This window comes from Aquarana catesbeiana, linkage group LG03 (genome assembly GCF_042186555.1).
Source record: "Aquarana catesbeiana isolate 2022-GZ linkage group LG03, ASM4218655v1, whole genome shotgun sequence".
NCBI lineage: Eukaryota > Metazoa > Chordata > Amphibia > Anura > Ranidae > Aquarana > Aquarana catesbeiana.
Genome location: NC_133326.1, coordinates 611,529,873 through 611,544,999, shown reverse-complemented (window position 1 = coordinate 611,544,999; position 15,127 = coordinate 611,529,873). Strand labels below are relative to the sequence as shown.

The window sequence follows — 15,127 nt, the reverse complement described above, 5'->3', positions numbered from 1 at the left end:
TAGGAGCACATATATAATAATGGGCGGCACAGTGGTGTAGTGGGTAGCACTCTCGCCTAGCAGTAAGAAGGGTCGCTGGTTCAAATCCCAACTACGACGCTACCTGCCTGGATTTTGCATGTTCTCCCTGTGCCTGCGTGGGTTTCCTCCGGGTACTCCGGTTTCATCCCACATTCCAAAGACATGCTGGTAGGTTAATTGGATCCTGTCTAAATTGTCCCTAGTATGTATGAATGTGAGTTAGGGACCTTAGATTGTAAGCTCCTTGAGGGTAGGGACTGATATGAATGTACAATGTATATGTAAAGCGCTGCGTAAATTGACGGCGCTATATAAGTACCTGAAATAAATAAAATAATAAAAATAAATAATGGATAGATTAAGGGCAGCAATGCCTGGAGGGAGCCCACACCTCCTTAAAAGGCACAGGGACGCACGTGACACCCAGCAAGAGCACAACGACAGCGAAGGCATCCAGTGTGTCCTTGCACTCAATTAATCCAACTGTACAAATAAAGTGGCAACCACCCCAATCTATATTCTGAGGTCCCTTGGAGTAGGCACTATGCTTACGTATAGATTTGCAAATGTGTGCAAACAAAACCCTCTGTTTTTAGCATAAAATTTGGTTGTTTTGCAGGCTGGCAGGTAATGGTGCTGTGAAATCTTTTGTTTGTGATGTACATTGCCCTTCCATGTGTTCAGCTGAACTCAAACGATTTCACACTCGAGTACCTTTCACACTTGTGCGACTTGAGACCGCAAAGTCACATGACAAGTTGTACCCCATGATTTCCAATGGGTACGGTTCATATCTGTGCACTGCTTTGGTCCGACTTTGATGCGACTTGAGGTCCATAGACCTGAAGATTACACACGCATTGCATCAAAGTCGTGTGACTTTCAGATTGCACAAGTGAAAAAGAAGCCTTAACGTCCTCACCTCCTGATCCATCCTGCTGTTTGCTCACCTCTCACAGCTATTGACTTTCTTTGCCAGCAATCATTTTTATTACTCTTTATATGTAGGTGTAATCTTTACAGTCTGCATCTGCCACTTTTGTATTCAGCCTGTAACAAACCCATTACAAACACCAAAGCATGCTTTGAACAGAATATGCTTAGATGATTATAACTACAAACACATGAATGAAAGACTGAACACAGATGTAAGTACAGCTGTAATAGTTTTTCCATGATACATCCATTTTCAGTACTGATAGCTTTTGGCTCCTGATGCTGACATCCAGTGTAAATAGTACATCTAGGCAGCATTTCATCTGCTATAGTAAATCCCCCCTAATGCCCCTTTACACAGGCTTTCCCATCAGATCTGCCAGACTTGTCAGTTTACATCCACCTACTAAGATCAAGAAAAAGTTTTTCTGCTTCTAAACATAATGGATAGGCGGTATCCTGATGGAAGTGGACATCCGTTTACATCCGGCAGCCCATGGAGTCATCGCGAGTCCACCACAGTCTGCAATCAAAATGCAAACAAAAAAATGGAACAGCACAAATGTCACACATCCTTCCTATTCAGCAGATCTGTGAGAAAATCCTCTGCTGAACAGAGCAGAGAGCCCACGAGTGAAAGGGTCCTACCACTCAATGTAAATCTTTGTATTGTTCATAAAAGACAATGCAAAAGATGCTGTTCAATAAAGCCCCAGCGGCTTCACATACCTTCCCTTTGCTCCCTCATGAAATATGAACAAAGCATATTCCTTTATAATGTGAACTTGTCTCAATCCAGAGCACCAAGTGTCATTTCTGTCTGCGGCTTCTTTCTTCTGCCATTAGCATGAATCACTGCTGACAAGTTTTCCCGACAACGAGAAAAATGGTCACGGGGAGGGACCTCCAGCTGATTGACAGCCTCAGCTCTGTCGCTGTGTGTGTCTCTTCCCACCAATCATCTCTCAGAACTCTCCGCACTGAGCTCTGCAGAGTGTAACTTCAGCTCTCTGTCCCCTTTTTTCTGAACTCTCAGACAAGCTTCGGCATTTTGTAGAGAAGAGAAGAGTGCAGATAAACAGGTACACCTTATGTAGGAGGATTTGTTTCATCTCTGTATCACCTGAGATAGTCCCTGCACTGGGTATATGGAAGGGTTTACAACCACTTTAAAGGCTCGTTCAACATGCCGTGCCTTCTGAAGAATGACTCGAAAGACTGCCCTTTAGAGGACATCTATTAGATGGTGAAGAGGCATTATGTTGACTCCTCACGGCTTGATTTAACCCTATAATTGCTGCACTACCGTGCACAATTTTGTGCAATGCAGGCTGGTCACAGTGCAGACCCACAGGCTTGCATTGGTTAAATTTGGCAGGAGGAACGCTTGCCAAATGCGACATGCTGTTTACATTTTTGCTGTGGCTAGCACATATATACAGCCCTGAGTGGTTGCATGTCCAGGTTCAAGCAGGTAATTGGGGGGGTGGTAAAAACCACAGCTCATCTGTCTGGTTTTACTGTCCCCTAGCCACACGTGAACAAATCTGCTTTGTTCATCTGCCAGGAGTGAAGAAAACGTCTGGTATATACGGGTGCGGGAAGCAATATGTCCCTTCCCCTACTTCAAACATGACAGAGCTGGTGCAGAATGCATGGCTGTTCAAGATTCCAGCTCTGTCACTACAAGGTAGAGAATGAGGCTTATCCCTGTCTAGGTTGTAACTTGGAGCTTACACAGGGCTTCCCGTCTTCATTCCCTGGAGCTGAATGGAGTGTCAGGAGAGTACAAGGTTAGTGATAATAAATTGTTGGGAAACTGTTGGCAAAGCATTGATTCACATTAAGGTGTGTGTAAGAACGAATTGCATACATAAACGCAGCGACGCAGGTGAAAAGGTAAGGTACAGTGCATCCAGAAAGTATTCACAGCACTTCACTTTTTCCACATTTTGTTATGTTACAGCCTTATTCAAAAATGTAATACATTCATTATTTTCCTCAAAGTTCTACAAATAATACCCCACAATGTAAAAAAAAGGGAAAATCCTGCGCTTATCCTCCCTCCTGGGTGGGGCAAACTGAATAAAAATAGTGACTTAAATAAATACAACTTGTGACGATCAAATAAATCAATAAAGAAATGCTGCAACTAATGTGCACTAATCAATAATATTTGGAACAGTGCGAAAAGTACATATTGGGGGTTATTTACGAAAGTCAAATCCACTTTGCACTACAAGTGCAAAACTACAAGTGCACTTGGAAGTGCAGTCACTGTAGATCTGAGGGGGACATGCAAGGAAAATAAAAAACAGCATTTTAGCTTGCACATGATTGGATAATAAAATCAGCAGAGCTTCCCCTCATTTCAGATCTACCCCTCAGATCTACAGCGACTGCACTTCCAAGTGCACTTTTAGTGCAATTTCAATTGCACTTGTAGTGCAAAGTGGATTTGCCTTTCGTAAATAACCCCCTCTGTCCTCAAACCTAAATGAAGGTATAAATACTAGTGAGAAAAATGCATATAAAATTAAAAACTATTTATACCTTCATTTAGGTTTGAGGACAGTATGTACTTTTTGCACTGTTCCAAATATTATTCATTAGCGCACCTATTTTTAAATTAATACCCCATAATGACAACGTGAAAAAAGTTTGTTTGAAATCTTTGCAAATTTAGGCTACTTTCACACTGGGGCGGGAGTCGACGGTAAAGCGGTGCTTTTTTAGCGCCGATTTATCGTCGTTTTAGCGGTGCTATTCGGCCGATAGCGGGGCGGTTTTAACCCCCGCTAGCGGCCGAAAAAGGGTTAAAACCACCTGCCAAGCACCACTTTGCCGGCGCTGCCCCATTGATTTCAATGGGCAGGGGCGTTTTATGAGCGGTGTATACACCGCTCCTACAGCGCTGCAAAGATGCTGCTTGCAGGAGTTTTTTTACCGTCCTGCAAGTGCACCGCTCCAGTGTGAAAGCACTTGGCCTTTCACACTGGAGAGACAGGAGAGGCTCTTTATAGGCGCTATTTTTAGCGCTGTAGCGCCTGTAAAGCGCCTCAGTGTGAAAGTAGCCGTATGAAAAATAAATAAATAAAATAAAAAAAAAAATCACATGTACACAAGTATTCACAGCCTTTGTCATGACACTCAAAATTGAGCTTAGGTGCATCCTGCGTCCACTGATCATCCTCGAGATGTTTCTACAACTTGATTGGAGTCCACCTGTGGTAAATTTAATTGATTGGACATGATTTGGAAAGGCACGCACCTGTCTATATAAGGTCCCACAGCTAACAGTGCATGTCAGAGCACAAACCAAGCATGAAGTGCAAGGAATTGTTTGCAGACAGAATTGTGTTGAGACACAGATCTGGGGAAGGGTACAGAAAAAACGTCTGCAGTATTGAAGGTCCTAATGAGCACAGTGGCCTCCATCATCTGTAAATGGAAGGAGTTTGGAACAACCAGGACTCTACCTACAGCGGGCCGCCCAGCCAAACTGAGCAATAAGGAGAGAAGGGCCTTAGTCAGGGAGGTGACCAAGAACCCGATGGTCACTCTGACAGAGCTCCAGCATTCATCTGTGAAGAGAGGAGAACCTTCCAGAAGAACAACCATCTCTGCAGCACTCCACCAATCAGGCCTGTATGGTAGAGTGGCCAGACGGCAGCCACTCCTCAGTAGAAGGCACATGACAGCCCACCTGGAGTTTGCCAAGAGGCACCTGAAGGACTCTCAGGCCATGAGAAACAAAATTCTCTGGTCTGGTGAAACAAAGATTTAATTATTTGGCCTGAATGGCAAGCGTAATGTGTGGGGGAAACCAGACACCGCTCATCACCTGGCCAATACCATCCCTACAGTGAAGCATGGTGGTGACAGAATCATGCTGATGGAATTTTTTTCAGGAGCAGGAACTGGGAGACTAGTCAGGATCGAGAGAAAGATGAATGCAGTAATGTACAGAGACATCCTTGATGAAAACCTGCTCCAGAGCGCTCTGGACCATAGACTGGGGCAAAGGTTCATCTTCCAACAAGACAAGGACCCTAAGCACACAGCCAAGATAACAATAACAAGCTAACTCTGTGAATGTTCTTGAGTGGCCCAGTCAGAGCCCAGACCTGATTGAACATCTCTGGAGAGACTGTGGTAGGGTGTGGGTTGAGTAACCCATCGCCCATGCCTGGTACCTGAAGATTACATGGGTGATAAGAAACATCTTCACTGTCAGCCTGGTTTGAAATTTCATCTGGTGTCTATAGGGCTGTGGGGATTTAACATAAGTAAGCTTTGCAGGCAACTTTATATGAAACAAAATATACCGGCCGCTGGCAGGGGCCTAAATGCAGGTCACAGTGGAAACAACGTACCAAGATTTGTAAATGAAATCCAGTGCAAACATTGTTAACTAGAATTAACATAAAATAATCTTCCCCTTGATGGTAAACACTTCCTATCACTTGTCTCCATCCGCTCAGCAACAGCCATGAGCCCCAGGTCAGCCCTCAACCATTCCTTGACTTCTACACAGAAGCTATTTCCACATAATCTGTCCCGCTTTTCCATGTAAATCTCTGTCCTGAAATACTCCCAGACTGCCATTCCTCTGCTGTGAATGGATGAGAGAAGAAGGAGGGGGGGGGGGGGGGAGAGCGCAGCCTGCAGAGACCTCAGGGTGTGTACAGAGCTACATCCAGCTGATCCATCGTGCAGAGCAGCACGCACACCGCTAACCTGGTGACACCCACCCCACAACCTCTCCTAATCCGCTCATTAATGTACCAGACCCAGGCGCTCATTGTACAAGCCATGGGACCCGCTGGGATCTACAAAATGCTTTAATAATGAGACATGTTTACCGAGCAGCCAGCAGCAGACACAAAGGAAAAACACAGACGTAAGCGAAAGAAGCTTAAAGTGCCACAAAAAAAAAAAAAAACAAAAGAAGTCAGTTTTACACAAAACGCCAGCCATTCATATTTAGAACCCAACCAAAGCCGACGTAAAATGAGTTTTACATCATCAATACAGAGGCTACAAAGAGCCTCCTAGCACAGTAATGTCACTGCTTCCATCAGACATGAGTGACAGGTACACTTTACTCTCTTGCTACTTCATTGCTTCTGATGGTACAGAGTTGTCAGTTGACATTCCATAAGGTCCTGATTACTAGATAGTACAGTATCAAAGATCAGGTCAGACAATAAGCTATCTCTGTGAGTGTTGTCATCGACCACCATCTCTGCATTTATCTGTTTATATACCAATGTTTTTCTACACTACCAGCAATCATGAAGGAAGTTATGTCACAGGAAATAAACACACACACAAGATATCACAGCTCAAAAAAATGCATTCAATCTGCAAGTAAAGACACTCTGAAAATGCATCAGAAATGTAACACATCAACGCCGTAGAATAACGCACTTCAACACGTCTCAGCGCAGATGCTGAAATGCCTGACTGCAGTGTGAATTGGCTCTTAGTCCTGGTTCACATTATGAATGGCACAGGAACGCATTCCTGTGCAATGTACATGTTATTCAGTGCAGTGCGATTCAAGCCTATTCCTTTTGAATGGATTTAAATTGCACTGCATTACACCAAAATGTAGGGCATGCACTACTTCTGGAAACACAATACAAACAGATAATCTGGTACATTTGTACCATGCGATCCAGGGCAGGCAAAACGCACTGTATTTGAGGTGTCCTTAACATTGACACCTGCTGCAGATTGCAACTCCAGTGCATTTTGAGCATGGTGTGGGAAACGGACACAAAACGTGGGTTTTCCGCACTAGGTTCTAGTGTGAACCGGGGGGGGGGGGGGGGTTATTCACACCATGTCCCTTTGAGGTGTATTTTCCAGCACATAACCTCACATATATGCTGTGATCATTGCACATAGAGAACTGCGTGACCTGTTCATATGTGGTGCTGTACAAAAAAAATGCAGCTCAATGGCCATGGTGTGAACAAGCCCTTAAATGTTTGTTTTTGTTTTTTTTTTACAAATAATGCAAATCTTAAAAGTACTTAAATTGGCCTCAAGGCTTGTTCACAATGTGGAGATCCAGTAACAGGAAAACGCTGACCTCTACAAGGGCACACAGATAAAAAAAACTGTTGTCTATGTGCCCTTTGTACATTTAAATGCAGTGGTGCGGTATGAAAATCTGCAACATGTCTGCATTTATCCGTCCTGCACTGAAGCTCAGCAGAAGGCTGCGTTTTTATGCACCGCAGCTCAGCTAAGGTGAATGAAAATGAAAGTGTTACTAAACCCACAACAGCAAAATCAGTCTGTGTATGCAGTAAAACATGCTTGTTATTCACACCGTTGAACCTAAGGGGTTAAAGCTCTGCACTGTACAAAAAGGCTGCTTGATCTTGTATGCACAGATCACCCCCTGCCTGCACTGTCCCCCTGGACGAGTCCGGATAAAACAGAGACTTTGCAGTCAGGCTGCACATGCTCAGCTGGTGTATATTGCTAGAGAGGTTTTTTTTTTTTTTTTTCTTGGGAGGGTGATCAGCACAGGGCCAATCAGCACTGTCCAGACAGAGTGTCAGAAGCCATGCAGCCTCATAGGACAGCTCAGTGCCGTATGAAATCTTCTCCTACAAGCTTCACCAGGAACTGATAAAAATCACAAGACTGCTTTTTATATTTACTAAAATAATTGCATTTCCATGTTCTTTGTACTGTGGGAGACCAGATATAGTGAATGCAGGCTCTTAGTTTTAGTAACATTTAATGAAAATGTCATATTGTGACATTTCAATAAAGTTATAAAACAAAAACAAAAAAAACTAACAGCATTGTAAGCTGAGGCAAAGTCCTCTGAACGTTTTTTTTTTTTTTGACACCTTGAAACGGCGCGTCTACAAGCGTTTAGTTAAGATAACATCCTAAGACCCTCCCCCAAGCTCAAATAACAGTATTATTTAACTATTTCAGCCATTTTGTGAGACCAGAGTGAGTAGCAGCAGCTGAGAGAGCAGCAGTGTACTTGTATTTAGCGTGTCACTTGCCACAAGTTACGGATTGTTACTTGCCACACGTTGTGGATTATCCTCTTGCCACGTCACCTGCCACAAGTTGTGGATTGTCCACTTGCCACGTCACCTGCCACAAGTTGCGGATTGTCACTTGCCACAAGTTGCGGATTGTCATTTGCCACGTCACCTGCCACAAGTTGCAGATTATCCACTTGCCACATCACCTGCCACACGTTGCGGATTGTCACTTGCAATGTCACCTATCACAAGCTGCGGATTGTCATTTGCCACACGTTGCGGATTGTCATTTGCCACGTCACCTGCCACAAGTTGCTTGTTCAAATCTAATAACATATGGGTCAAATTCCAATTATACTTCGGATAAGAGCACTGCTAGTGGTGTATTGGATTGGATCATGGGCCCATTAGGGTATATAAATGGTCTATGAATCATTGCAAGCAATTACAAGTTTTTAAAATATTTTTTTAATGGTTTTTCATCATTTGCCATCATTTTTGAGATTTGTAATGACGGCAATAAATGAGACTGTGTACACGGTCACATAGGATAACATTGAATGAGTTCAGGGGCAGTTGAAAAAAAGCATCCAACCGCCTCTGAACGTACGTTTAGCAGCGTCCCGTGTACATGGGGCCTTATAGGCGTTTTTCGCCATTTTAACCTCTTCAGCCCCGGACCATTTGGCTGCCCAAAGACCATAGCGTTTTTTGCAATTTGGCACTGCGTCGCTTTAAGTGGCAACTGCGCGGTCGTGCGTACCCAAACAAAATTGACGTTCTTTTTTTTCCCACAAATAGAGCTTTCTTTTCGTGGTATTTGACCGCCTCTGCGGTTTTTATTTTTTGCGCTATAAACCAAAAAAAAGCGTCAATTTTGAAAAAAAAAAAAAACGCAGTATTTTTTACTTTCTGGTATAAAAAAATCCCCCAAAATATATATAAAAAAAACAATTTTTGCCTCAGTTTAGGCCGATATGTATTCTTCTACATATTTTTGGCAAAAAAAAAATATTGCAATAAGCGTATATTGATTGGTTTGTGCAAAATTTATAGCGTCTACAAAATAATGCCATAGTTTTATGGCATTTTTATTTAAATTTTTTTTTTTTTATTAATAATGGTGGCGATCTGCAATTTATATATGACATTATGGCGGACAGATCGGACATTTTTGACACATTTTTGGGACCATTGTCATTAATACAGCGATTAAAAATGCATTGATTACTGTGTAAAGACACTGGCAGTGAAGGGGTTAACCACTAGGGGCAGTGAAGGGGTTAAGTGTGTCCTAGGGAGTGATTCTAACTGTGAGGGGGCTGGGCTTGAACACACAGGACAGTGATCACAGCTCTCGATCACAGAGAGCAGTAGATCACTGTTCTGTCAGTAGGCAGAACGGGAATGCTTAGTTTACATAAGCATCTCCACATTCTTCCTCTCCGTGACACGATCCTGGGCACCTGGCGGACATCGAGTCCGTGGGACCCACGGTCACGGAGACCGCGGTGGGCACACACACACTCGCCACACCGCTTCTTAAAGGGGACGTACCTGTGCGCCCTTTTGCCTGCCAGTGCCATTCTGCCGACGTACATCGGCGTGCGCTGGTCGGCAAGCAGTTTAAAAAAAATAAGTAAATACATTTTTTTTTTGAAACGCTTCTAAAACGCAAACAGCATGTAAACTTGGCAAAATGGACGTTTTAAACGTGGGTTACTATCTGTCAAGTTAAATCGTTCAGAAGAGGTTGTAAAAATGTCTCGTGTACATTAAGCCTAGAAAGCACCAGGCACCACCAACCAGGGCTGACACTATCTATATGGTAAACCACACATCCCCTTTCTAAGGGACATGCTGAAAAATGTCCCAATCAGCTGCATCCATCACCCTCCATTGTGTGGATGGAGGAATATGTATATGGCCAGAAATATGTATATGGCCAGGAATATGTATATGACAAAAATTCACTTAATTAAACTGGAACTCCCCATCAGGGATGTAGACAGCAATAAAAACCCAACAAGGGCTTTAACCCTTTACCACTTTATACTAAACAAAGAATAAAGATTTGGCTTCACATTAATTTACATGCCTCCAATAAAATGGGCCCCCAGTAGGGATTTCCAGTCCTCTCCTAATACACACACCTCCCACCTCCAACGCCTACACATGAGGCCATTCACCTTTCTTTATTACAGGCTACAAGCCAAGCACCACTCCTAGAAAGCATACATCCAAATATACACAGATAGCAGCACCTATAAAGCAAGCTGTATAAACACACAAGGATTACATAACTGGACATAATGAGCATTTATTTCCTGCTCACACACACAAACACAAGGCAGATTTTTCAGGAAAGTGCTGATTGCGGCATTTCAAGGTATGAGATCAATGGGCTTCTAGGGCCATTCACAGCAAAGAGCAGTGCACTGGTGAGCCGGGGTTTACTATACCATAGTGCAGAACAATATTATAGAAATTACACAGAACATACATTGGAAACGTGGTCAATTTCCACATTCAGGGCAAAATGTAAGTGTCTGTGTAAAGGTTCCCCCCAAACCTACTAATACTCACCTCTCTAGTGCTCCCCTATTGCTCCTTCCTCCATCAACACACCCGGTGTCATCTGTTATCGGTCAAAATTGTGAAGAATTCAAATCCCCCATCCATACTGTAGCAGTGCTTGCATCATGGTAGGTCCCCTCGTACCCAGAAGTACTGGCTAAGACTGAATAAGCTTTACACACATTCTGTCACTTTGCCCTGCATAGATGTGATTTGCCTGTGTCCTCATTGTTACGATAACCGTTCACCACTAAATGCAACCCTTACCTTCACAAAAAAAAGAGTCTAAATGTTATTGTCCCTTTAATCATGTGCAGGCATTGTAATGCCCATTGTACTGATAGATTATATATCATCAGGTGCATTTTTTGGTGCATGGACATGCACAATGGACACACATAGGACATGCACATTACCACACCAAGTGATGTGGGACTGCGTCTTCTGTAATGACCTGAGAGCAGGTGTGGATGTTCTAATAAAGCGGAGTTCCACCCAAAAGTGGAAGTTCCGATTATCTGTATCCTCCCCTTTGGTGCCACATTTGACAGGTACCTTGTACCCACTTCCGTCATACCCCGCCGTGGCAAAGTATGTCAGATATTCAGCCCCCCTCCTCCTTCCCTGCTGCCAGGCCATTCAGAAAGCTCAGCACACTTTGCGCATGTGCTGTAGGGAATCGGCTGTGAAGCTGCAATGCTTCACTGCTGGTTTCCCTTACAGGCTATGGTGGCAGCAGCACCCGAGAGCCGATGGAAACCATCGGCTGGGGTGCCGACATTGCTGGATTGCAGGACAGGTAAGTGTCCTAATATTAAAAGTCACCAGCTACAGTATGTGTAGCTGCGGACTTCATTTTTCTGTGTGAGGGGGGGTCTGGAGCACTGCTTGAAGGCTCGGTTCACACTGCTGCAACTCCAAAGTTGTCAAACTTTGCATTGCGACTTTAATGTTGTGTGACTTTGGCCAGTTATAACAATACAGAGTGTGACACATTATTTACCTTACAAAACCCTTATAAGCCGCAGCCAAAGTCACAAAGATAAAGCAAAGAAACGACTTCCTTGTAACATTCGTGATTTTGGAATTGCAGTCTATGGCACTCATGTCACAAGGAAGATGCAGGAACTATTTCTTTTTGTTCCTGCAACTTGAGTGGCAGCAATTAGAGCTCAGTTACCTGCAGTTGATTAGAACTAACTTTTATCTACCAAATATATAATCTGCATCCAAGGCATTCAGCTTACTAAGAATGCCGGGCTTCATTATAAGAAAGAACAACATTACCCGCATGATTGTTGGTAGAACAAATACTGGTGTTGGCATAATGACATTCCTGTTCTAACATTGCCACCTCTCCTAGGAGAGAAGAGAAAAGGTATGTCCACCCCTAGAAGTCATGTACAGTAGGTCTATTTTAGCAGCTGTAAGAACCTTCAGCAATTGAGGAAATAAAAGTTCAGTTACTTGGTAGAGGTAGGATAGGCTCCTTGAAGGCTGGCCAAACATTATACAATTTTCTTTCAGATTTACCAAAACCATGAAATATGAGCTCAAACCTAAACACTTTCAACTTATATGCAATCAGGCAGGTTCTTGCACTACAAGTCAAAGGTAAATCTAAAGGAAATTGAAAAAGAAAATTGTGTAATGTATGGCCAGCTTAAATCGATGGGTACTCAAGGATTGCCTAAAGTTGGATAGAGTGGGAGATAGTTGGACAGATTGGGGTAAGGAGTGCCAAAAGATAGGAGAAGTTCTGGGGAAGTCGTGGAGGCGAGCATGAGAGGAGGTAACAAGGAAACTAGAGAGCAGGAGGGCTTAGGAGAAATGGAGAGAATGGTTTGGTTGGTATTTGAGACCAGGTCAGTGATGTAGCTCAGGGAAGAGCTGCGGATGGCTTTGCTGTCAGTATTTTGAATTTAATTTGTTGGGTGAGTGGCAGCCAGTGGAGGGATTGGCAGAGAGGGGTAGCAGACACTAAACGGTTGGCAAGGGTGATGAGCCTGACAGCAGCATTCATTATGGACTGAATAATCCATAGCATGCGGTCTACGGGCGTCTCCTTAAGCTAACTTAAATTTTTCAATTTCCTTTAGATTTACCTTTGACTTGTAGTGCAAGAACCTGCCTGATTGCATATAAATTGAAAGTGTTTAGGTTTGAGCTCATATTTCATGGTTTTGGTAAATCTGAAAGAAAATTGTATAATGTTTGGCCAGCCTTCAAGGAGCCTATCCTACCTCTACCAAGTAACTGAACTTTTATTTCCTCAATTGCTGAAGGTTCTTACAGCTGCTAAAATAGACCTACTGTACATGACTTCTAGGGGTGGACATACCTTTTCTCTTCTCTCCTAGGAGAGGTGGCAATGTTAGAACAGGAATGTCATTATGCCAACACCAGTATTTGTTCTACCAACAATCATGCGGGTAATGTTGTTCTTTCTTATAATGAAGCCCGGCATTCTTAGTAAGCTGAATGCCTTGGATGCAGATTATATATTTGGTAGATAAAAGTTAGTTCTCGCACATGCTCCGTGCCGACAGTTCTCCAGCTTCCCCGTTTGCACATTCAACTGTGTTAACTCCCAGTGTGCTGGAAGGTGCAAACGGGGAAGCCATTGAACTGTCAGCACAGAGACAGTACAGGGAACTTAACGGGGCTGTTTGTCAGCTGTGGATTCTAATCCCTCCTGACCTCCCAGCAGCAGTGTGTGTGAATGCCTGTACCCTGTAGTGCACCGGATTACTGCACTTTTTAAGGGAGTGAGGTTATTCTTTAATTCAAAGCGGAGTTGCAGTAAATTTTTTGTTTATTAAAAGTCAGCAGCTACAAAAAGTGTATCTTTGGACTTTTAATAAAAAAACACTCACCTGTCCCACGGTCCAGCGAAGTGGCCGCCCAAACCCTCCCCCGCCTGTTCACGGTGCTGGCAATACTACTGTGGGCATCCGGCTGTGACAGCTTGCAGCTTCACAGCCAGGTGCGCATGTCTCACTGCGCTTTCCTGCATAGCCGGGCAATCTTCTGGGACCTGTGACGTGTCCCAGAAGATTGCAGGGAGGGAGGGGCCGCCTAGGCACCCCAAGCAGATGCTGGGTACCTGTCAAGACTAGATACCACCCCCTCCCCCCCAAAAAAAAATTTTAAAAAATGACATGCCAGTCGTGGCATGTAAGGGGGTCAGGACTCGTTAAAGTGGAAGTTTAACATTTGGGTGGAATTCCACTTTATTAAAATATGTTTATACAGAAAGCACAATGACTTTACCAACCCTGGACTCCAGGAGGAGACCATCACCCCCAAATCCTGCCATGTACACAGCACAGGGGGTCCTCTACCTCTGATGTTCCTCACCTGCAGGACTCCGTGATGACCATCTTAACATCCTCCCTTTGATTCTTCCATCCTTCAGTTCCTATCTCCAGTCTACTCTGGCCTTCCATTCTCTATCCATGGATTCCTCCATCCCCGGACTCTTCCATCCTTTTCTTATTCATGGATTCTTCCATCCTTCAGTTCCTACCCCTCCCTCATATCCTGGACTCTTCCATGTCCTTGTCCTGCTATATGCAGGGAGTATCCTTTTTTTTTTTTTTTTTTTTTTTTTAAAATGCAGATAAAATTTAAAAAATTGAGTTCTTCTAAATGTTTGATTTTTTTTTTTATGAAAACCATTGTCAGTAATTGTGATGCATCGCAGAATCGAATCGTTGACCAGATAATCGTAATCGAATTGAATCGTGAGACCAGTGAAGATGCGCACCTCTACTCCTTAGCCTATAATCTATAGCATACAGTCTATGGGGGTCTCCTTAGCCTATAATCCATAGCGCGCAGTCTATGGGGGTCTCCTTACCCTATAATCCATAGCACGCAGTCTATGGGGGTCTCCTTACCCTATAATCCATAGCGCGCAGTCTATGGGGGTCTCCTTAGCCTATAATCCATAGCATGCAGTCTATGGGGGTCTCCTTACCCTATAATCCATAGCACGCAGTCTATGGAGGTCTCCTTACCCTATAATCTATAGCATACAGTCTCTGGAGGTCTCCTTACCCTATAATCCATAGCATGCAGTCTATGGGGGTCTCCTTACCCTATAATCCATAGCACGCAGTCTATGGGGGTCTCCTTACCCTTTAATCCATAGTATATAGGTATCAGTCTATGGGGGTGTAATATATGGGGGTACAGTCTGAGGCTCCTTTATGATATCAGTCTATGGAGGGGGGGATGTAATGTATGGGTTACAGTCTACCAGGCTCATCTATGGTACAAGTCTATGGGGGGGGGTGTACTATATGGGGTACAGTCTTATCAGGCTCCTCTATTGGGGGGGGGGGGTGTAATATATAGGATACAGTCTATCAGGCTCCTCTATGATATCAGTCTATGGGGGGGGGGGGGTTAATAAATATATGGGGGTATAGTCTATCAGGCTCCTCTATGGGGGTGTTTCCCTATCCTGCAATCTATGGCAGGGGTAGGCAACCTGAGGCCCTCCAGCTGTTACAGAACTACAAGTCCCATCATGCCTCTGGGAGTAATTGTAACTGCCA

At 43.8% G+C, this 15,127-nt stretch overlaps 1 protein-coding gene across 3 annotated transcripts in view; it reads right to left on the bottom strand.

The window, feature by feature from the left end:
• BNIP3L (BCL2 interacting protein 3 like) overlaps window positions 1-15,127 on the bottom strand; it is a 65,007-nt gene that overhangs the window by 46,981 nt on the left and 2,899 nt on the right. The window contains exon 1 of one of the 3 annotated variants that reach the window (XM_073622244.1): window positions 13,923-14,819. The exons of the other annotated variants lie outside the window; for them this stretch is intronic. Coding sequence (XP_073478345.1) covers window positions 13,923-13,953 — 31 coding nt within the window. The 5' untranslated portion in view covers window positions 13,954-14,819. Of the gene's footprint in view, window positions 1-13,922; window positions 14,820-15,127 lie in introns of those variants that run through there. 3 annotated transcript variants of the gene reach the window in all.